The sequence below is a fragment of the Oryzias melastigma genome, linkage group LG13 (genome assembly GCF_002922805.2).
Source record: "Oryzias melastigma strain HK-1 linkage group LG13, ASM292280v2, whole genome shotgun sequence".
NCBI classification, from domain to species: domain Eukaryota; kingdom Metazoa; phylum Chordata; class Actinopteri; order Beloniformes; family Adrianichthyidae; genus Oryzias; species Oryzias melastigma.
The window spans coordinates 24,571,934-24,596,418 of NC_050524.1; the positions used below are offsets into that span (position 1 = coordinate 24,571,934).

At 39.2% G+C, this 24,485-nt stretch overlaps 1 protein-coding gene across 1 annotated transcript in view; it reads right to left on the reverse strand.

The window, feature by feature from the left end:
* LOC112136445 (calsyntenin-2) overlaps positions 1-24,485 on the reverse strand; it is a 425,180-nt gene that overhangs the window by 132,040 nt on the left and 268,655 nt on the right. The window contains exons 4-5 of the mRNA XM_024258148.2: positions 22,055-22,263; positions 7,472-7,621 (exon numbers count right to left, since the gene is read on the reverse strand). Of these exons, the coding sequence (XP_024113916.1) occupies positions 7,472-7,621; positions 22,055-22,263 (359 nt within the window). The remainder of the gene's footprint in view (positions 1-7,471; positions 7,622-22,054; positions 22,264-24,485) is intronic.

Below are 24,485 nucleotides of genomic sequence, written 5' to 3' on the forward strand. Positions count from 1 at the left end.
TTTTTTTTTTTTTTTCGTAGCACAGAACACCAACTCCCAATGAAATCCAGTCTCAGTCAATATCAGCAGTTCTTCAGATGTAATGGAAGTGTGAAACCAACCAAAGCTCAATGTGCTTTTTCTGTGCTTGCCCGTTTCCTGCTTAAACTTCTGATAATGAATACACTTTCATGTACGTATGGGGAAACAAGTGTCTGGAAGCCAACAGTCTGGATCTCTGATAAAAGCAGGAAGAAAATCATTTCAGAAAGAAGACGAGAAAAAGAAATGGCTCTGTACTTTTCTTTCCCATTTCCTCCTCTTTGGCTTACTGTTTAATCTCAGACTGCGGCTGTTTGCCGGCCTCCTTTGCACTTTTCATTCCCGATCTGGCTTCAGCTTGCTTTCCTCTATACTGCAGACGTGATTTTGCTTTGACTGTCTGTGTTGCATTTTTCTGCCCTTGGTTGGATTCTTAATCTGTGTGTTCTTTTCTTCTCCTTCAACCATCTGCCTCATCTTTTTTTTTGCCCAAAGTTATCCTTTAAATTTCGGTCTCCAGACGCCCCTGCTGTTTGTGGCAACACTCCAGACATGTTCGAGCTGTAGGAAGGGAAGTCACAGTCAACTGAAAGGGCTGTTTTGTTAGGGCAAAAAACATGAGCATAAGGGATTGTCTTTGCGGTCTCTAATGTTTGGATTGAAAGAAAATCTCTGGGTGAAGATGTGTAGATTGAATCTGTGGTTTGCTCAGAACCCACAGCTCAGTGACAGTAAAAACGAATTGATTGGTGAATTGAGAACCTTTCCACTCAGCTCCTTCCACAAAATGCAAAGTAATACGGAGCTGTAAACTCTGTACACCTCTATTCATCAATCCCAACCCAAATCCTTCCCTGTTCATGAATAGAAGCTCCAGATTAAATCTTCTCACTTGGAGGACTGAGTGGTCTCCAATCAAACTTAGGTTGCTATTTCAAAAAATGGATAACACTGAAATTAATCTTCCTTTTTTTTTTTTTTATGTACAAGCTTTTAGCAAAAGCATCTTTTTGTCTGTTCCTGATTCATGATTTGGATGAAGAAATACCCTATATACAGTATATATATATATATATATGGGGCCAGGAAATGAAATTTAGATATGTACATGTTTAACAATACCTGGGTCTGTTTTTTTAAAATAAATTTTAAAAAGCCACGCTAATAAAAATGGGGTTTCTAACAGGTTTTTGTGACATTTTTCTAATAACAGAGGACATATATGTAAAGAAAATTAAGCTTAAAATTGCATTTCTCTGTATTTCATTATATAAAATATCTATTTATTAAGGATGTAAAAGATATTAGACACATATCAAAAAATCTATTGTGCAGGGGGAGTAACAGCAGTATGGGTTCGGGATGTAAAAATAGATACGTACAACAAACAATATTATGTTGGTTAAAAGGTATAAAACCAATCAAGAAGTAAATAATCGATTTCTGGCAAACTGCAGTTTCTCTTTCTGTTTTTTTTCTACTGTCTTTGTATTTTGTGTTTATGCAATGCAGACAAAAAGACATCCAATCATAATCTTGCTTCTTCTATGTCAATACCTGAAAACATTTATCTGTCAAATGCTGTGCATTATTATTTATAGCTTTAAATGCCATATGAATAAGAAATATCTAGATTTTAGCATTATTCATTGAAGAATTGAACTGTATCGTATCGGCAAAAAGTTTGTTGAATCCTTTTTGTATCGATTCATGGAGTATGTATCAAGATGCGTATCGAATCGTGTGAGAGGGAAAGAACACACCCCTTCTACTTAGTTATGACTCTTTGTGAATCAGGACCAGATGAAAAAAATAGCTTGTTGAAAATATGCTGAGTGGACCACAAACTCCCTGTTCTGCAATGGGGAGGGGAAAGGGGGGAGGGGCTGCTCCACACTAATGGTCCCGCCCAAAACTCAGCAATGAGTTTTGAATAAACACGTCGCTCTCCAGAAACTATGTTGTAGAAAACGACAGGTCTTTTGATTTGGGCTAAAAACGGCATAAACATAATTAAAAGACCACTGGGAATGATTTGAAAATAGATCAACTAAGTGGGACTGTAAGGCAGCGACATGCCTTAAAATAAGTTGTCACCCTTTTACTCAACAGCTTCTGGTTTCCATCCACTTTTTGAATGAGATCAGTGGTGGTTAAGGCCCTTCTGCACTGGCAGTGTGTACTTCGCTGCACTGTTCAGCAGCTTCCAAAAACAAGTGAAGGTCTGTGATTGGCTACGAAAAAACCCACAGCTAAGTGCTGCTGTTCAAAGCCAGAAAGCATGGCTAATATGAACCGACAGATTACAGTTTTACCCAGTAGAACATCTTTTCTGTTGGAATAAACCGCGCGTGTGTGAGAGTGTGTTTGACATTCCTGCAGACGTGTGGCTTTAATACAACAGCCACTAGGCCTATTAAATGTCCCCTGATCTGTGGCCGTGGCATTTACTCCCCCCACCCCTCCATGCTGCCAAACCAAACCCTGTGTGCGGACTGCACTTTGCACAGGGGAGCGTGCACGCCTGCCTCTTCATATTTGTCTGTCTCCTCGACATAATTCAGGGATGGAAGGCTAAACTTGAAATTTGCAAACTCACAAAAAAAACCAAAACACTGCAAGCGAGCTTCAAAGAGGACATTTACACCGACGGTCATGGCAGAACTTGTTTCACTCTTTTCATCCACGCTGGGCTTTGATGTTTCTCATACATCCATGTAAGTGCTTGACACTAAAATAAACTCATTTACTGCCAGCAGGGGTTCAAGCAGCAGATGAATCTGACAAATGTTGAAAGAGTGAAAGTATATATTCGACAATGATTTCATAGGCGTCTGTTTGTTGACAGGGAAGTCTGGCTGTAGAGCGCTGGTGTTGTTGCACGGCTGATCTGTGCGTGATGAAATCCACCTCTTTACTTGCCTGCTTCTGTTTCCATTAGCCAGCATTACTGACTATTTCTAGGGTTGCAAAACAGGAACTACAGTTGGCAGCTTGGCCAGCACAAGTCATAGTGTTTGTTTTGGAAGCTCACCTGAACTTTGTTGCAGGCAAAACAAACAGGCTCCCTGAAAAGAGATGGTTCATCTGGAAGTGCACGACTGCTGATTAGTGACAGTGTAAAAGAAAACTAGCACACAGCAAGCCAAAAACGGCTTCCTCAACTTTTTTTTTACCATTTTCTTGGGATAACAAAAAAGACAATGTTGAATTACAAACTAATGAAGAATATACGATAGCGTCCTTCTATTCCTTTCCTGCACTGAGACATCGAGACTTTATCTGTTTTAAGTCTCTTCAATTTGTGGTTAATTCTTGTTATTACCAACACCACACAGCTTACGGCATCAACTCTCAACAACAGCAACAGACATGTGCACCAAAATATAGATATATATATTTTTTTGTCTGTTTTTTGAAACGCCTTAATTCCATCTCATAAAATACCCCCCTCCCTTTATTTCCCTAAGTCCACCAATCCAGGTCCAACGAACGTCTCTGCCTGGTGCATTTACTGATCTCCAGACTTAACTAACCCAATAGCCACTCAACCCAACTCAGTCTCCTAAATTACTTTTTTTCATTTTTTTACACCAAAACACAGCAAAGCTTCAGAAGTTTTACATGGAAAGTAATTTAAAGGGCCATCCCATGTTTCTCTTTAGTCTTTCAGACTGTCCCAGTCTTTCACTATATCCATACATATGATCATATATTACCTTTGGAACACTAAGAAACAAATGTATGAAATACAAATTATTTTTGTGAACTCTTTATCCGAAAGTACTACAACTTAATCTCTAAAGCTCTGCCTTTCACTCCTTGAGGTTGCCGCCCATTTCATGACGTCATCCTAGAGCCACCCTCGTCAGCGTGTCACCCACGGAAAAAAACATTAATTTAAAAAAAATATGTTTTGACGTACATACTGTGTAGCGCGGGTGTTTATCCCCAAAATTTGGAACAGACAGAATGGTGATGGATAATGGGTTCATGTTGCTGTTAAATTCTGTCAAAAAATGTAGACAACACCAGGTGAACATTTCAGGATTTATTGAAATGAGGAGAACATTGTTCTGATAAAGCACTGGCTGCAAGTTTTTCTTTTCTCTTTGAAGCATCATCAGTCTCCGTATCAAAAACCTTTTCTGCTTCAATGCCGATAATTTTCCTAGAGACACATTTCTGTCAATGCTCACAAATCCATGTTTAAACCAGTTCTCCCAAATCGTCACTCGCATTTTCATCCAGGAAATAGTCCGCTCCCTTTTCTCCACCAGGAAATAATCTGCTTCTTTTCTCCTTCAGGAAATATCTGGTGCACCTGCTCCCTTTCTTTTGCCGTCTTCCCAATATCCCTCTCTCCTTCAACCGTTCTCAGATACATTCAGGATCCATCCCATGTCATGTAGATTCTTTACCCCAAGTTTCTTCACAAAGATTCAACTCTAAACAGAATGAGCGTTTCTTGGCCATTGCTAAACTGGATAACAACACAGACAGCCCGCGTCTGCACGACTGTGCACGAGTCGGGGGTGGTGGAGTGGCTCGCTAAGCTAGCTGATCACCGCTAGCTTCGTGGATAAAGTGTTTGTGTTAGCCTGGGGGAGAAGCATACTCTTCCTGGAGGGGGAGGTTCTCAACTTGTGGGTTTTTTATTTTATTTTTATTTTTTTTTCTATACGAATTGATTGTTTGTGGGATCATGTCTGTGTTTATGGAGGGAGGGGAATGGGTAGAGGGTGGATTGGGTTTCTCTCTTTTTATTTGATTTATTTGCTCATTTCTGTTTTTAACTGTACAGCACTTCGAGCTGTGCAAGCATGAGAAGCGGTCTTTTATAAATAAAGTTTGATTTGATTTGATGTGATGTAAGCATGTGAGAACCCGCTCGTTTTCATGAGTATGGGAGGGGCTGCTGTTGAGAGTGCAGGTTTTTAGAGAGTTACTCAGAAATGTGTGAACAGATCAAAATACCACTTTGGGGTTCCTTAGAGAGAGGAATGAACAGAATAATACACTTAAAAGCTCCAAAGGTTGATTTGTCATGGTATGGCCCCTGTAACGTAATACAGGGTATATGTGTACGGTAAATAAGACAGACTGACTATAACGCAGCACTTCCTCTGGTCAGAGCTGCTTTTTCTCGTGTTGGTCAGCTGTTGTTTCTGCTCGTTCAGTTGCTACAGAGACATTCCCAGCAGGCAGAAGTTCTGCCTTTTTAGGCGGAGTGCAACTCGCTGTAGAAATAATGAGGACTGCTCGGTCAAACTGAACCACGAAGAACTCAGTCAAAGCAGAACTTTAGCTCACAAAGCTAAAAAAAACCTTTGAAACATAACTAAAGAGCAGAAAGCATCAATACAAACTGTTTACTTTTAAAAGTATTATTTTGTTCCTTGCTTTCTTGGAAAGTTACAATATAGTTGCATTATAATAAATATTAACATTGTTTTTTTTTTATTATTATTATTGTGTTTTACTGGCCATAGCCAATAAACTGGACCAGTTAAGTATTTGTTTTGGATCATTCTTGTGAAGCTGGGGTTAATTCCAGTTACACAGCAAAAACAAGCTCCTTCAAAAGGAGTCAATAATTCTTAACCCCTTTAGCAGATTTTTTTTAATTAGAAAAAAAAATGCTGCCAATGGGGCAAAAAAAAAAAAAATGGTTTTACCAAGAATTCTTATGTCACTAAGAAATGTTTTCTCAAGCTTATACTACGTACACATCAGGTATGTGATGCACATTCAAGAACACATGTTTTTTCCTTCACAACTCCATTCTGATGTACAAAAGACTTGATGTAATTTAATTCAGTCCAGGCACAAATCAATTAATCAATAACCAATAAACACTTCACTTTGTCACTGCTATTGGGAAGTTGAATTAAAAAAAAAACATGATCTGATCAGAAGCGGATTACATAACTGTGCAAAAAAATGAGGGAACTAGGGGTGGGATTATATACATTTGCTTCTTCCCAGTCCTTTTCAAGCAATCAAACGCTACTTGACTTTTGTTAATAATTAAAAAAAAATAATGGATCTAATGTAACATAAGTGTGTTTTGTTTTGGTTTTCTATTTTCTAATCAATACATTTCATTATTTCTGTAATGAGTTTGAAATATTTGTGTTTTTCCTGTATTTTTCACAATCTACACTTCAAATAAACCAATCAATCAATCAATCAAAACTTGCATAGGGACAGATGAAAACAAGATTTTTGAATGCTAAAGCCCCAAAAGACAACATGTTCTCACTCCCAAGCCGTCAGATGTCAATGTTCGGTTGAGGACACTAGTGAGACACTATTTTTCATAACTCTCCCTTCGGAGGGTCAAATGAAGGGGGAGGAAGAATGGAAGAATATGGATTGGGCCTTACTTTCTTAAGATACAGTTTTTGTATTGTATTTATTTTTTATTTTCCAAGTGCTTTTCTTTCATTTAACATACTTTATTTATTCTAATCCTCTTGTCTTTCCTCTGGCCTCACGGTTTCGATGGGCTACTTGTGTCATGTTATTCACCTGACCAGGTTTCCCTTCATGCTTTAAAAGCTTGATGGTTGTCCATGCCTGCCATGACTGTCAGATATGATTCATCTGACACCTTTATTGTCAGATTTGATTTTAACTTGAAATGAAAAGGTTAAACATCCACTCATCTGCTTCACGTCGTTTTCTTCACAGCCCTCAGCTCTCGATCCTAAAACCAAATCTGTCACCTGAAGGTGTTACCTCTCCGTCTCTTGTTATGCTGCTCTTAAAAGTCTAGACGTCTCTCGAAATGATTTGCAGCACAGTCCATGCTCCTAAACTCCTGCCCAAACCTGTCTGACTTTGTTTGCTGTGGAACAGAAGGTAGTTAGCACCGGGCTGGACATGGTTTTATGAGAAATTGCACCCCACATGTGCTTCACATCACATGAGCGATAGCACCTTCAGCACATTTGCATGTGTTGTTATTCTAATTTCCTGTCTTGTAGAGTTGCAGACAGTACACAGGTGCTATACTCTTTTCTATTACTCTGTGCCTTGTTACAGTTGCTCTGACTTCCGTCTGATGTGTTAGGAGTCGTATTTGTTGAGTCACAGTGGCCCTACAGTGTTGTTTATCACACCAGCCCAACTCGACAGGCTAATTCCTCAAGGAGGGCAAGAGAAAAGGGAAAGCAAAAATAGACTAGCTGTGAGCTGAAATGGAATAAAGGCAAAGAATAAATGATAAAGCTTGAGATCATAAGCACAAATGGAGAAAAAAAAACAAAGCAGGCAGACACGGTACAGACTTTGATGTTGCTCAATAAACTAAAGCAAAGAAAGCACACCTGTGAACATAATGAGAACAACTGTGTAAACTCAAAAAATCTCCCTCTGACGGCGGACTCAGATCCGTCTCAAAGCCCTGCAGACAAACAGACACACAGATATGAGGGAGGCTAACCTTGCCAGCCTGGTCTGCAGACCGGCTTGACTTCAATGTGCACAGGGACCGGATGCAAGGCTCTCTTCTGGCCACAGTCCCAGGCCGTCACCTGGATCTCGTAGTGCTGCTGACCGTCATAGCTCAGTTTCTCTGTGTTCCGGATGTTACCTGGTGGGAAAAGAAAAATGCAATCAGGAAATGGCATTTTCTTTCCTTATGCCTTAGTAACATACACCCACATCGGGGTTTTGGATTGTCAGCGTCCATAGAGGGTCATGAAGAGCAGTGGGCACATCTTAAGGGAGTACAGGTATGTCTTGCAGTTCCCTAAAGGCACATGTGTTCACCTTAAGGGACGTCATGAAAATGAAATGTACTATTGTCATGCGTGCAGTACATGTATTGTGAAGTATTTATAAAGATTATGTTATATTAAAGTTATGACGTACAGGAGATGCCATCATACGCTGTCCTTACTCTGCACTGTAGATTTGAGTAAGGCCCTAAACTCTACTCCCAGCCCAAATATAAAAAATACAAAAATAAAAAAAGGGGGCAGGTATAGCGAGGCAGGTGTGGCTTGAATCTGTGATTGACAGGTTAGCTTAAGGTAACATAACGTCTTTAATACAGAGTGGTACCGAAAGTGATGCCAGTTTCTCCACAGGACTTTCTGTGGAGGATTTTTCTCCTCCACCTTCTCCTGAGACAGACGCTCATGGAGACTGAAGGGAACCTGTATCTGAGTGGTAAAATTACGCTAGCATCATAGCTAATAAAGGCTAACGAACTTAGCTAACAATCCCGAGAAAACCTTCTTTGCAAATCCATCACCTGGACGGAGTTCTCTGGATTCAATGCCTATTCCAGTCAACCACTGTTGCCCAACTTCCAAGTCCACCGAACAGTGGTACAGTCCAGTAGATTTTTGACAACCGAAGGCAAAACATCCACGAGTCATGCTAAAGCTAACACGATAACGACAGATCATTACAGAATCAAAGATGGGCGGGGCTTTTCTTCTGGAGCTGATGACGTGAAACTTCTGGAACTTAGACCAGTTGACCAATCATGAAATTCAACTGTAGTACCTCATTTAAACCTGTAGGGGGCAGCACGCAGATAGTTTTAGACTATAATTTCAGGAATTGGACAACTTTATTTTAAATTGTCAAAAATATGGCAACAACCATCAGAAGGGACTTTTAAAGCCCCATGTATAGAGGTCAACAAACAAAAAAAAGTTGATTTGGTGTTTAGTTAGCCTTTAACCCTAGAACACTTTTGCTATAAAAAATTACACCATCACCTTTGCTAGGTATTTGTTACCCAATATAAAATACTCAATAAAAAGTATGTATCAAAACAAATGGATCAAGATATGACAACACATGATAAATTAGAGTAGTTTTCTTTTATTTCTTCTATAGGCTTCCAGAAACCTTAGATCTGCTGAAACACTCGGAGTATTTAAATCCAGGTTAAAGACTCACCTGTTCTCAGTTGCATTTGATTAATATGTATTCAAAAGTTTACGTCCACACTTTTTATCTATGCTTGTTTTAAATTAAAATCTTTTTACTTTCTTTTAATTTTATTTTAATTATCACATTTTTACTATTTCTTTTGATTGTTTATTGTAATGTTTTATGTAAAGCACTTTGAATTGTCTCTGTACATGAAATGTGCTATACAAATAAACTTACCTCGCCTTATTTCAAACTGTACTTTATTCAACAAAGTGGGGAAAGAAAAGCATTCTAAGAACATGCTTGAAAATGACTGAAAAGGTAGGAATTTGAGACGAAAAAATTCATAAAAACATCAATAATGATATTGTACACTTGGCCTTTGGTCCACTCATTCCTGGGACATGTGAGACTTTACCCAGGGACCCATGGCACTCAAAAGATTCAACAAAGTTAAAATAATGTAAATACTTTTGCTCGGGAGAAAGTCACCCGACGATAGTGCTCTAGGGTTTAAAGTGGATACGGACTGTCTGCGTGTGAAAAATGATCAAACCTGTAAGAGGCACACAGGTACCCCATACATTAAGATCGTAGACTACTCGATGAGCTTGAATGAAAAAAAAAAACAACAATTTTTTAAAATCTGAATCCTGTGCATAAAACGGGAAGCCTGTTAGTACTGTTCAAGTAAATGGCGTATACTTGTATAGCGCTTTACTACCTTCCTCAAAGGCCCAAAGTGCTTCACAGTCACAGACACATTCACACACTGGTGGTTGGTGCCAAACACTGGCACCAACCTTCCACCAGAGGCAATGTGGGGTTCAGTGTCTTGCCCAAGGAGACTTCGACACATTGGCAGGCAAGGTAGGAATCGAACCCGCAATCTCCCGAACAGTAGTCGACCGCCCGACCGCAGCACCATTTGTTACGACCAAGTAACAAGTATGTGCTCATCGCATATTCCTTGACTGCTAAAAATGAGGAAATTAGACAATCAGAGCGTAGTTTGTGCATCTTGTCAGTACTTATGTAACACGTGCACACCCTGTGCATGAAGCATCAAGCGTGGTCAGTAGGGAACCAGTACATGCACCTCACTAAAAACTGGAGTGTTGCGTGAGGCCACAATACGACAGCATCATCTGTATGTCCTAAGTGTAACTTCCAATATCCTAACACATATTTCATGATTCACATACCACAAGCATAACAATTCATTCATTCATCTTCCAGACCGCTTTGTCCCTTTCGGGGTCGCGGGGTGCCGGAGCCTATCCCGGCTACTGATGGGCGAAGGCGGGGTACACCCTGGACAGGTCTCCAGTCTGTCTAAGGGCCTCAAGCACACACATTCACTCTCACATTCACACCTAGGGGCAATTTAGAGTCACCAATCAACCTATGAAGCATGTTTTTGGACGGTGGGAGGAAGCCGGAGTCCCTGGTGAAAACCCACGCATGCACGGGGACAACATGCAAACTCCACACAGAAAGGTCCCAGCCGGGAGTCGAACCGGGGCCTTCTCGCTGTGAGGCGAGAGCGCTAACCACTGCGCCACCGTGCAGCCCTCATAACAATTCAATTTTCCATTTTCAAGAGATGGCCATGTGCTCTCCTTAAGATACAACCGGCCTTGTCTACGACCCTCCACGGGCCCAGACAACCCAAAAACATGGAGCACCCGGATGGGAGTTGACTCATACCCGGCTACAGTAAGTCTGGCTGAACATAAGGAGTGCACTTTGATGGCCCGTGCACAGGGTTCAGGGGGGTTGATAAATGAAAAAATCCCTATGACACACCAGCGTCTCACTGGCTTTACCCTTTCTATACCTGTCGTGTGTTTCGTACGAGCAGCATGAAAAGAATGTGCATGAACATTTCTGTTCTAAGAGTTGTCTACAAACTTAAAATTTGCGTGCCCCATAGGCCCATTTTTTCGCTGTGGGCGCGTGGGGCATGTTCTACATTCTTGTTAGCATGTGGTGAAACATGCTTATGGGACTCTGAGAAACAAAACACCCAATTTTATCATTTTTTGGGAGCCCTTCTGATTAAAAAACAGTCTACTTTGTAAAACACTACAGCTTTTAGACCCAGAGCAGGTTATTTTTATCTAAGTATTTTCTTAAATGCTCATAAAGCTTCACATACAATGAACTATTGTATAAACCTGTTATGACTTTTATCAAATTATTCTTTTGGGCACAAATGAATGCAGACACACAAGCAGTTAGAATATAAAAACAGTTTGTTCCACAAATTGGGAGAAGTAAAAATGCGTTTGAGAATCATTACAGAAGAAAATTATTGGGGCTAAATAAGGTGTCAAGAGGCCTAAAATCGTTAAATAAAATTTCAACGAACAAAACAAAAGTTTATTTAAAAAAATCCAAAGATTGTTTCCTTCAACACAATAGTGATGGAAATACATGTCTAAATCTGTTTGCTGGGCAGCTGAGAGACAAACCCTTCAGTGGTTTTGTGGACATTTTTGATGTTTTACCAGACGTGGGAAATCGCAGCAGTTTTGAACGCATTGTTCCACTGCAGTCCAGAATAGACACTCATTTGTGCTGCTGATCATGACGACTCAAACTTTCATGAGTCGTTCTTCCAGCTGACTTCAGCTCAATAGAACTTCTATCAGTTTGGATGTCAATGTTTCAAAGAAAAACGTGTAAAAACACATGTATGCCACTTGTGTGTGTGCTTAGACATTTTAGTGACCTCTTGTCATGGGACAGATGTGGGATAGAGAACTCATTTTACAAACAAAAAGCAAAGTGGTGGCAGGTTGTTGTGTATAATAAGAACAAGACATACAACAGAACAACTCAGTGGCTTTGTGGTGGAGTGTCCGTCCTGATACTGGAAGGTCGTGAGGTCATGATAAAGACTGAAAATGGGACCCAGTGTCTCCCTGCTTGACACTCAGCATTAAGGGGTTGGATTGGGGGTTAAACCACCAAAAGGTTTAAAAACATAGCTGTGTCTGCAGCTCACTGCTCCCCCAGGGAATGGGTCAAATGCAAGTTTCCTGTGACAACTAATTAGCCACTAGAACTTTAAAAACCTCAGAATTCTCATCAACTATACAGAAAAAAACATGAATATTGTTATTATTTATTGATATAAATAAACAAAACATAATAATTCATTCAAACTGCTTCAGTGGGAATTAAAAAAAAAAAGATAAACTGCAACAAGTTTACGTTTAAAATCAGCCGTAACCATCCCTCTATCTTAGGAACGTTGACGTTGGGAGTGGGGTCTTCTGGACCCCACAAGATAGTGCACAGACGCTTTTTTTCTTTATTATTATTTTCGATCTTCACTGGTGTCAAATGACATGAAGTTCTGTCCACCTTTGTCAGGGTAGGGACAACACGACAATGTAAGGGTAGGGTCACCTGGACCCCAAAGAAAGCACAAGGGTTAAATAATCTGATTATCCGCAAATGTACAATAAAATAAGATTCTTTTTATCATGTTTGATTATCTATATTGGTCTAGAGATTGCAGAGTAAAAAAAGAGAAAAAGTTAATTGTTTTATGGTAAAAAAGGTTTTGAGAAAATGTGTGGAGAGAGGCTAACCTTTGGAAGAGATGCATTTAAGTCATGATCAGACCATGTAATACTCATGAACCAAACTCAATCTGAGAATTTAGAATCTTCATAGAAAATGTTAACTGGAGAAGTGGAAAGGAAGTCAGTGAAAACCTATTAAACTGGTAGTTTTCTGGAAGATAATTTTATTTTCTTGAAATCATAAAACTGCAGTTTAACAAACAACTTTTTGCTTTTTTTGTTTACTTGATCATTAAATACAAGTAAGGACTAGTTTATATTTCCAGGATTTGACTCTAAATTGAAGGTGTCTCACTGGGAAACCAGCATCAGCAAAAAGCCTAAAACCTCAATGTTAAAGTAGATTTCAAAACCCCTGATGACAGACAATTATTTAAAATATCTCCAAACAGTCGTATATCATGGTAAAAGTTTTGAAATAAAAACACACTTTTCTTTATTCGGTTTTCTAAAGTCAGATTGTTGGACATTTTTGAGGAACTCATTCATTACTCGCTGAAAACAAAAGAAGGAATCTAATAAAACAGAACCTCAAAGGGATTTCTAAAGTGAAACTCTGTGCTTTCATGGTTTGAACATAACGGTAATCTCCCCTTTACGGGATCAATAAACTTTCATCCTATTCCATTCTAAAATATGGTTTGTATGTGTGCTACTTTATTTGCTTTCGACGTGAGCGAGCATGTGGCTGCAGGAGTAATGACGCTTGATTTAATTTGAAACCATCGCAATGGATCATTGTCAAATTAAGTGAAATGTCTCAATATAATCACTGTAGCAAATGAGATATAGCAGGAGGATGGGAAGAGTCTATCCCACAACCTGGTTTGATTAATGCTGAGGCTTCTTAAAATTAGGATCATGTTTCCATCAAATAGCTGCTAATGTTTCAGCCTTTGACAAGGTTCTTTGTTTTTCTGAACATCTCTTTGCTATAGAAACATCCTGCATTTCTTCTTTAGTCTGCGGTGTCACACAGACAGCAAATTAGTTCAGTTATAAAACCTTATATTTTTGGTACTGTGTACTAAAGGACATAATGGATCAGAGGCAACACGTCAATGAATGGTTTCATTTTTAAATTATGTCATACATAGAGTACAAACTATAAGGTGCATTGAGTGAGACGAGAGTTAGACATAAGTCTGCCATTTACTCAGATATTAATGAATTGCGTTCACAGTAACTCTAGAACATGTTTGTAACATGCTACACGTTAGCCATGTTAGCATTTTCAAAAAAAAAGAAAAAACAGACTGATACTGCTAAGACAAATTTTACTGTGACTCCACTAAATGTCATACTTGTTAGTGACATAAAAAAACCCAGTTTGACACTGCTACATGTTTGCCACTTTTGTATATTCACAATAACACCCAATCATATATTTTGACAGAAGACTTTGACATCAATTAACACTTAACCAGAATAAATCCAAATATTAGGAACTCAGGATTACGAGGTACACAGTTTTTTGAAAAAAAATTACAACGTTCTAGTGCACCTTATAGTGCAAAATACGGTGAGTTTAATTGAAAGTGTTTTGCACTCATAAACCACCTATATTTGTCATGTAAACTCATTAAAATCCACTAAAGCCAGCTTCCCTTTACTGGAGTTATGGTTACTGCTGGGATTTTATGATGTAATTTCCATAAAAAACATGTAAATTATTCACTATGATGCAACACATACATGGACTGAAGAGCTCTTTTAAGCAAGGATATTTTTAGCACTTTCCCAGGGAAAGGGAAAGCAGGGTTTTTCCAGAATATTTTGCATTTCTTTGCTTTCTTAATATCCCTTTGGGTAATGTATATATTCATATGTATATAAAAGCACAGACCTTTCTAGTAATCCTTTTTCACCAACATTCCATGAAAACAGAACCATTTACCAGGAAAATTGAGGAAAATGGTTGACTTGACCGTTTTACTCTCTTCTGTAGTTGTGTGATCTGTCAGACAGATATGACCAGACCCAGCACTGAGCCGCTCGTTCGTTAGATGAGACAGAATTTTCTGCCAAGAGTTGTGCTTTTCTCATAGGGCGTAGCTACAGCGTATTCTTCAGTGTTCAGAGATGCATTGAAATGAAGGGATTAAATAAAAACTGTGACCCAGCATCTTTCCAGAGTGCTGGACTGTAGCATTACTTTGTCATATATTTGTAGACATAAGTGTCTATATCAAATCAACAGATGGGAAAAATAAAAACAAGTTTAAATTTCTGCTATTACTTGCCTTTTCCTTGGAAAAGTCATAGAGTTCAAAGGTTATTATTATTGTCCTTTAATTAGCTCAAATGATAAGTCTTTCATGCCTGATTGAATTGAATGAACACAGCTTCTGTGAGCCAAATTCTAAGGCTCATTTACTTTCCAAAAATGGGACGACCTGATCTACATTTACTGCTGTGAAAGTGATTTACCACCACTACCAGCATGAACAAATATTTACTTCACCCCTCCCTGACTGTTACATTATCCTGAAGTCACTACAGTATATCACATGTCAAGTATCCAATTGGACAGTTAAAGTAATTGTCATCAGAAAAGATTATTAAAATACTAATAACAAAGACATAAATCAGAATTTTTCCATAATCCTAATTCAAACCCCCGCCACATCTCTGGACTGCACTTCATTTCACCCCTGTGCGCCACTAAAAACAGCGCAAACATCCAAATGAAGCACACACACACACACACACTCACACACACATATATATATATATAATCTGGTGTGACTTATACATGACAAATGTTGTCAGATGCTTGTTTTGAATGTAAACTGGCTCATTGATCTGATGCAGATTGTATTAGTTTAAGACTGAAAAAAACTGAAAATAACTATTTCCATTCTCTCCACCAAAATTCCTTTTATCCCCTATAGCTATGCATCTGTATTCAAAATCAAACATGTCCTTGCAATGTGCATGAACCCTGAGCAGTAAAAGTAAATAATCTGCAAGTAACTACAGAACAATCAGCCTCCACACCTTTATGAGCCTGCTGACTTCCACAGAGGCCATTCTCCAAACCTCACGCCGGCTCGGATGCATAAAAGAAGCTCTATTAGTCCAAATGTGCTTGTAAATAATTGAAGATTCTCCCCATGCAAACTGATGACAATGTTAGACGCGGAAGCCAAGCCTGTGCAGTGAGGCAGAACGCTGAGATCACCTGCAGAGCAGAAAGCATATTGAAAGAGACACAATTGGCCTTCGCTGGTTGGGAGTTGAAATGCAGCTGGAATGAGTAACATTAAGTTGTATTACAGCCCTGGCGCTTCCTGGGGCTTTTGTGTGGTGTGGAGAAAGGATGGATGTGAATTTTGATATGTCTGAATATGGATGTACGAGTATAAGGGCTGTAATTCACGACAAAATGGCATCGTTCGTCCTCCCCATCATCCACAGACTATATTCCCCTCTGCCCCTTCACAATGCTCCTGTTCCTGCCCCGCTCATTCCCTCTCATTGACGTACAGGGGCTTCACCTCATGCTATGGTCTGTTTCTTTATTTTTTACTTTTTTTTTTTTCAAAGATACACTCTTACTCTTTCAGTGTTCAGAGGTTTGTTTTTAAGCTCCTTAAATTTTTCATTAACTTCTCCGTCTCAGGAGACTGTTCTCTGCAACAGATGGGAAAGGTGGCAGTTACCCTTCATGCCAACCTCTCTGTTTACCCATCTGTAAGAATTCTCTTCATTGTCCTTTTTATCCTGCCAAGTTCAATACAGAACATTTGCTTCCAAATGTTGCTCACCTCCCCTTTTGTCTATGGTTAAAATCCCACTGCAACAGTATGTCGATCTATTGTAAGTGTTCTCAGTGGTCTTATAATTGTGGTTACGCTGTTTTTAGACACAATTAAAGAAAAAAAAACTGTTGTTTTCTAGGACATAGTGGCTGCAGAGGAACAGAAGTTAATGAGAAATTCACCTCTGAATTGTGGCAAGGGCTGTTGGCACGGGGTAACCCCTTCCCCACTTCCCGTCACCCATGTGTTTACAGGCTATCCAGCCAGATTAGAATCCCTCACACACTCAGCCAAATTTTACTGGTGAGCAATATCAGAGCTACACAGAGCCGTACAGTTTATATCCAGATTCCAGCTCAGATGTAGAAAACAAAGATGTTCATGCAGGGCTGGCCCTGAGGATAGGTGACCTAGGTAACCGCCTAGGTCGCCATTTATTGGAGGGGACATCAAATCACACTGATTATATATTACTTTTTCTTTTCTGTTTGTTTATTTATTCATTTATTTTTAAACAGTTTGATGTACCACTCATTAATGTAATAAAAGAAAAAGAAAAAGTACTAATAAAAAAAATTTAAATAAAATAACTTAAAAGTTTGATGTAATCAATATCTCTGCCGTGCAGCGCCCCTCCCTTCCTGTCACTGCCGCTGTCTAAACTGTGTTGGGGGAGGAGAGGAACACTGGCTGATTGGTGGCCTAGTACGTTACCGTGTGGGCCTCTAAACCGAGGGTATCCTGGTTTGAGCCCCAGCTGAAATAACTGAATTAGATATCCTGCAGGGAGCGCCAAAATTATTTTTTTGCCTAGGGTGCATGCAGTCCAGAGCAGGGATGGATACATCAGAATGGAGAGGAGCAGGACGCTTGTGGCCTACCTAGCACTATGTGACAAAAAAAGTTATTTTTCTAACAGCAGTTTTTTTGTCTGCTCCTTAATCATAATAATTTTAGTAAAGAAACACCATTTTAAGCACAATTTTCATCATATACGTCATCTTTCATGAGAAAAAATGCTACAAAGAACCTGTTAAAAACACCCAAATCACAATTTTTATTGGACACAGATCTCCTTTATCTTTATTGTCTTCCAGCTCCTCCCTTTAGAGGTCGCCTCAGCCAATCATCTGCCTCCACTTCCAACCTCAGCTATCTCCTTACCAACACAGACCACTCACATGTCCATGAACCTCCTCTTTGGTCCTCCTGGTGGCTCCAACCTTAGCCTCCCTTCACCAACATAATCAGTGCTCTAAACACTGTTCTATGCTTAATTGGTTTTCATTTTTATTTTTCAAAGCACAGTCTAGATTTATAAATGTATATATTTTAAGAGTTCAAGAGAATAAAAACAACACTAAGTTCAAGGATAAGCCTAACTGATAAACGTTTGTTCTTTTAAAATAATTTCTTAAGTGTTTTTTGAGGCTTCTCTGACATTTGGAGAACAGGGTAGAGATCTGAAGCGCTGCTCGCTTCCAATAGTCTGTTTTTTTGGCTTTGACTTAAAGTTTATCTCTACAGATTATGGCTTAGGTCCAAACCAATTAGACGGCTCACAGCTCTACATAATTCTGCTGCTTTTTCTTTTTTTTTTTTTTTTGCTTCAGAGTATCTTACAGTGATCACAGTAGTTGTGCCAAACCTTCACCTGACCTCACTCCCCATCCACCTGTCTGTGTGAAAGACCATTAGCAATCCAACATTTGGATCACCTCTCTTCTTCACAGTACTTAAAAGATTTCAGCTGGAGATTTGGACTCACTCATCCTCATTCAGCTAATGTCTTCATACTGCAACCAGCTCAGGTGAGTAACTGGACTCTCCACTCACACCATCATAGGGACTACATCTGAAAAGGGAATAGGACAAATTTTTCCTCATGCAGTGGGTTGTCTTTGATGCATTTATGTCTACCTTTTAATTGAGTGTAAAGTCTGCAAAACCAAGAAGAGAGAGAGGCCTCTGTCGTGCAAGATGGCGCCAGAAATCTCTCTTTTTTTTTTTTGTGGATTTCTCCTGTAAACAGCTGAGCCAACAGATGTGGGCTGAGAGCCTCTAGTGTTGGTCAGATTTTACTGTCACAACAGGAGTTTATTGAGTACAAACCCCTGTTGTATTTCCTGCTAAACTTCATTTATATTGATTATGTTTTGGTTTTTATTTATTTATTATTATTATTATTTTTTTCTTTGTTGTTGGACCGGATGGAAAAGAACAAGGGGGGGGGGGTTAGAGAAAAATACAAGGAAGAAGATGGCAACAGAGGGAAGCAACATCATAAAACAACCAGGATAAAGTAGCAAATTAAAATGGGCGGGGCCTGTCTACACACACACTCTGTAGTTACACACATCTGAATAACCTCCACATTTAAACTAGTCGAAATATACTCAATTCAACTGTAACAGCAGCTCACACGCTCCATCATACAAACCCATTCAGATAAAGACTTTCATTCTGTCACACAAACGGTTAGTGCTAAGGTGAGCTGATACCTGTGCTCAGGTGAGTGTTTATGTTTCACTGAGGTGGATGGTGATGGAATGTACTCAGGGGGGGAGCGCCCGGCCATCCCCACGCCAAGACCCCCCGCCGGGGCAGCCCGGACCTCCCAACACGGGGCTGTGGAGAGAGATCGCCTGCCGGGCAATCCTGCCAAACATCCAGACCAGGGCACGCGGGACCACCGCCGAGGGTCCCACACCCAAGAGCAGGAAGGCACAGGAATACAGAGAGTGCAGGCCCCAACCCAGCCAGAAGAGCAGTACTCAAGTCATGAATCTGATGACTTTAGAGTTGGCTTGACAACTTGTTAAAAGACTTGTGACTTGACTAGGATTTTAACAGAAGTAACTTGTGACTTAAAAAAAAGTTTCTTTTTTTCCCCAACAGCCAAAAATGAAAACATACAGATAGACCGTTCTCTATGTCTTATCTAGGAGTGTGCATCTATGTGCGCTGTTGGGACAACATCCAATGCAGAAAGAACTGCAGAGTTCTGGGTTGAAGCAGAGGTGGTGATCTGTGTTTGTTTGGGTCTGTGTGACAACTGATGACTTCATGGCAAATGAAACAAACACAGGTTGTACAGAATCCCAAGAAACAGACAACGTTGCTGCCAGGGTGGGGAGTAGGGTGTCCCAGGCCCCGGGCTCCAAAAACAGGTAAACTGGAGCTCAGCTTTATTTCTTCAGATGGTGTCAGACTTGAGTCAGAACTTGACGACAAACACTTCAGACTTACTTGTGACTAACAAAACAATGACTTAGTCCCACTCTGCTATAAAGTATACTTTGATCCCTTTGTCTTCCTCTAAGCAAGTAGAATGTTCTCTACAAGCCCACAGGGTAACTGGTGGTCAGTGCTGATACTGTCTTCATACACCTTTTTAGACAGGATTATATCTGTCACACACAGGCAGACAGCTGGTCCCACATGCAGCAGCTTTATTAGTTCAGACAGGAACTAAGAACTGCTAAGACTCCACAAAACTAGATCAGGGTCAGACAAGTAGGCGTCAATCACAAGGGGAGCATCAAAGAAGAAACTAGTCAGGGTCCAGGCGAGGGTCAGAGCAGGCAGCAGGCAGTCAGAGAATAAGCAAGATCAGAAACAGAAGATCAGGTCCAGATAGAAACGCTCAGTAATGCAGGCATGGTGGCACAAACAGTACTTCGCACTGAGTGAATCTCTGAGCAGTGCTTAAGTGTCCTGATTGGTAAATGAGAGACAACTGACTGGCATCTGTGGAGTGTGTGCTGGGGTTGCTGGGAGGTGTAGTGGGGTCAGTACTCTGGAGATGGCTCCTGCCGGTGGCCAGAAGGGGAGACAGAGTGCTTATGCTGGTGAAATCTCGTTTACGGAACATGAAAACAAATGTCAACTCTTGTAGGGTGCCCAAAAGCCTGAAATCCATAATTTTCAATTCCAATCCAGGAGGTCCAGTGTCCTCCTGCCTTTCCATCGAACTCAGCCTCTGCTGCGTCTTATTGGTGGAACATACCTAACTCAAACACTTGATAGACAGTGACGCCGAGAAAGATGATAAATTATGCAGATGTCAGCCGCTGAGGACTAGCATTGTTTTCACCCATTAACTACTAGTTGTCCAGTTCCTGTTCTTCCAAATAAATGCTCAGTTCATAAGTGGTTCACAGTGTGAATGCTTTCCAAAATATTAGTTAAAGGCCAAATTAGACAAAAAAAAACTGGGAACATGTCTCAGTTAGCCAAAAAAAAGCTGGCACAATCCTAAAATATTAGCTAAACAACAAATTATCCAACAAACTGGAGACATGTTTAAATTAGCCAAAAACAGCTAGCATAATACTAAAATGTTATCTTAACACCAAATCTGCCAAAAAAACAAAAAACTTAAGAGATATCTAAATTAGCATAAAAAAACACCAGCTAGCATAATGCTAAAATGTTAGCTTAACTCCAAATTAGCCAAAAAACTGGAAACATGTTTAAACTAGCACAAAAAACAGCTAGCATGATGCTAAAATGTTAGCTAAAATCCAATTTAAACATAAAACTGGAAATATATCTAATCTATAAAGTTCATAAATACCAAAAGTACAAGCAGTAGAGTCCTGAGTGAGCTTTATGTTTTGATACCAAGATTGCTGAAATTGCTGAAAGTGTGATTGAGTTTTTACCTGCTGAAAAAGGTATGGAAACAAGCAGGAGAATCAGTATAGTGTGAACGCCGTAAACCCTTCACTCAGCGATCATTGGGATAACTTATTCTGCATGGACAATAAAGTCCAACATCTCATTTGGAAAGTATCTGTATTAGCTCAAATATTGGTTTTCAAGCATTTCACTACTGTATTTTTATGTTTGAGACAAAGATGTTGGGATTTTTTTCTTATTTTTTCTTAATTTTCTGTGAGGGACTTCAGATAAAACTCATACTTAGGAGTTTTGGATTTTTGACACATGGTTGACCTTGCTGGGTTAATAGCCCAAGAAAGGACTAGTCATAACTGTGAGAAATCAATTTTCAATTACTTTTTCTTTTTCTTATATCTCGAACAACTTAATTGGGTTTGAGTGATTTGTGAGGAATACTAGGAGTAAAAACTTTAACCTAAACGACAAACCAAACCTGAGCTGCATCAGGACCACACAAACAAATGATAAGAAGGAAGATTCAAATGGGGAAAAAATGTTTTAATCAGATTTAATGGATGTCTCAGAACCAAAAAACCTGAATTTATCAAATAATAGCAATCTAGACTCAACCATTTTCTTTTCCAGCACTTACACTGTCGATATCATAAAATCTGTAGGGTCTGTGGAATGACAGCAGACATTCTTCTATCCATTTATCTTTACCTGTGTGGGATAGTGTTTTTCGTGTTTATGTTTGCACACATGCTTCTGTGATGTGATTTGTGGGGAGTGATGGCTCTCTGGCTGCAGTTTGACTTTGCCCTTGGAAAGAGCAGAGAACACGTCTCACTCTGGGGAGGGACATCTGTCAGGGTATTGTGTTTTGTTGCTGGCACATAAATGCATTCAGTTCTCTCTTGATGCACCAGTCAAATGTGTTAATATGCAAGGAGTTTGTTTTATGAACTAAAAAAAATTGACCAAAAACTTTGAGATGACGCAAAAAATAAAACTTCTATCTAAATAGGGAAACATCCTGAACTATATTAGCTTAGCTTAAAATATCTGAGTCTAAAACACGATATATAGCATATTAATGGAAAATTTTGTGTACTAAGAGTTGATAGGCATCCTTTTACTTACCATTTCGATCGATTGCAAAAGGGCTGTTTGTGGTTGTAATCTGGTAGTTACAGATCTGGCTGTACTGTGGTGAGCAGTCCTGATCTGTGGCCTCCACCTGCAGGATGCTGTCATAAATCTTGCCCTCCGTCACAGCAGCTCGGTACAGGGGCTCCCGGAACACGGGGGCAAACTCGTTCACATCGTCCACCTGTATGTGAACCACTGCCCTGCAAATAACCCAGAGAAGAGAAAAAGTTGAAATCAGGGACTAGCACAGGATCATCTGCATAGAGCAGGGATCTGCAACCTTCAACAGCTAAAGAGCTATTCTGGAAGATTTCTTACCGACAACATCCCACTATTTCACCCTTCAGAAAAAGAAGACACTGATTTGTATTTGTGGTATTGTTAGTATTATGATAAATACATTTGTTTTGTCAAGCATAAAATAAATGAGAAAACAGCCTTTTTTTTATTCATTCTGAATTCATTAGAGGTCTACATGACTTTCTTTCAAAATAAGACTTCCTGTGCCAGATAAAATCATCTCAGTGTAGTAGTAGGTAGTTAAATGTCAGTGGTAATGAAAAATAAACACACACAAAACCACCATTTTTGGTGCATCTCTACCAGAAATTCATGAATCTAAATGAAAAATAAATAAACCAGAGCTAATGAAGCGACCCTTTTTTCATTCTTAATATCCATTTTTTTATTCAAAAATAGAAAGTGCACCTTAAATTTGGGTGCATGAATTCTGGTTGTGTGTAGTGACTTCAAATTGATTTTCTGTGGTAAACAGCATTCAAACATCTGTCAAAATGTTTCAGTTTTGGTAAACTATGAAGCCAAACTGCTGGATTGTTGGAGCATTATGGGTAATGTAGTTAGGATCCTGGTGGAGTGAGACCTGCTGTCCTTCAACTCTTTGTGAAGGAATTTCTTTTTTTCTTGCTTAATAAACCATTGAAATGTTACTTTTTCAAATCAAAAGTATTGTATTTTTCTTTACCCAGAGAGCCACAATGGAGAGTTTGAAGAGCCGTGGGTTACAGACCATTGCCATAGAGCCAAATTTCTGATGGTCCATATTTTTTGTTGTAATTTACGAAATTTATTTTTAAAATGGTTTAACTTATAACTTTTTTCATTTTTAACAGACAATATAATGGGTGGATTATTTACGGATTGACATACTTCCAAACTTAAACATGCGAAATTCACAAAAAATTGTAACAAAGCAAGATATATCTGTGGTATAAATCCCCATCATCACCTGAAATTTCTGTGAATAAAAAAAACTAATTATTATTGCCTGCTAATTAGCATGAAACAGTGTGCACTGATTGACAAGTAAAACTGATACACCACAAACCAGACATACACAATTTAAATCTTTGGACTACAATTCCATTAAAAAAAATGTTTTTTTTTTGTTCATAAACTACATGTATATCCAACTGCAGAACAAAAGCCACAGCCACTTACTTACTACTACTACAGTATAAACTGTTAATGCCAGGGTGAGCCAACAGGTTTAGAACAGAATAATCCACATTAAAATAATAACTTTTCATAAATGCTTCCTGAACCAAAAAAAAAACTATGAGAGTGTCTGTTATTAATAAATCACCTATCTTCTCTAACACACTATTTATTAGTTGTATAAGTTATATTGTTGCAATTATTTCTTAAAATGAAATGAAAAAAGACAGAAGACAAAAAATGTTTCTGAATGTTTCCGTTGTTGAAGTGTTGAACGCATATCTAAGGCGTTTGCCTTTTGGTCTTAAATTCTGTCCCGCCAAGCCAGGAGAAATTAGGTTCTTCCCAAATCGTTTATTTTTCATTTAGTCAGCATAACCCTGCAGAATTCACCAGCTGTACATATAATTACTTTGGTGACAGGAATCTTTATTTTGATCCACACATTAATAAACCTGACAAATCCTCAACAGAACTATTATATACAGTATCTCACAAAAGTGAGTACACCCCTTACATTTCTGAAGATACTTCTTTATTTCTTTTTCATGGAACAACACTGTCGAAATGCATTTTGGACACAATGAAAAGTAGTTAGTGTCCGTCTTGTATAGCAGTGTAAAGATGTTTTTTTCTGCAAAATCATAACAGAGGCATCAATAGACAAACCCCTGGCAAAAAAGTGAGGGGTGTACTCACTTTTATGAGATACTGTAGATCTCCAGTGTTAAAGCCCCAGTCACAACTGCCCTTGCAGGGGGATATGAGCGCTCTGCGCAAAAAATGGGGCGAATTTGTATGAGGTACACAGGTGGCCAGGAACAGGAACAGGAACTTACATGAAATTGTAAAATTGGACAATCAGAGTGCAGTTTGTGTGTGTCCTATATCACCGGCACACCCCATGCATGAGGCATAAGTAAAGGGCCAGTACTTGACTCGGATGTAGCGTAAAAGGACAGTA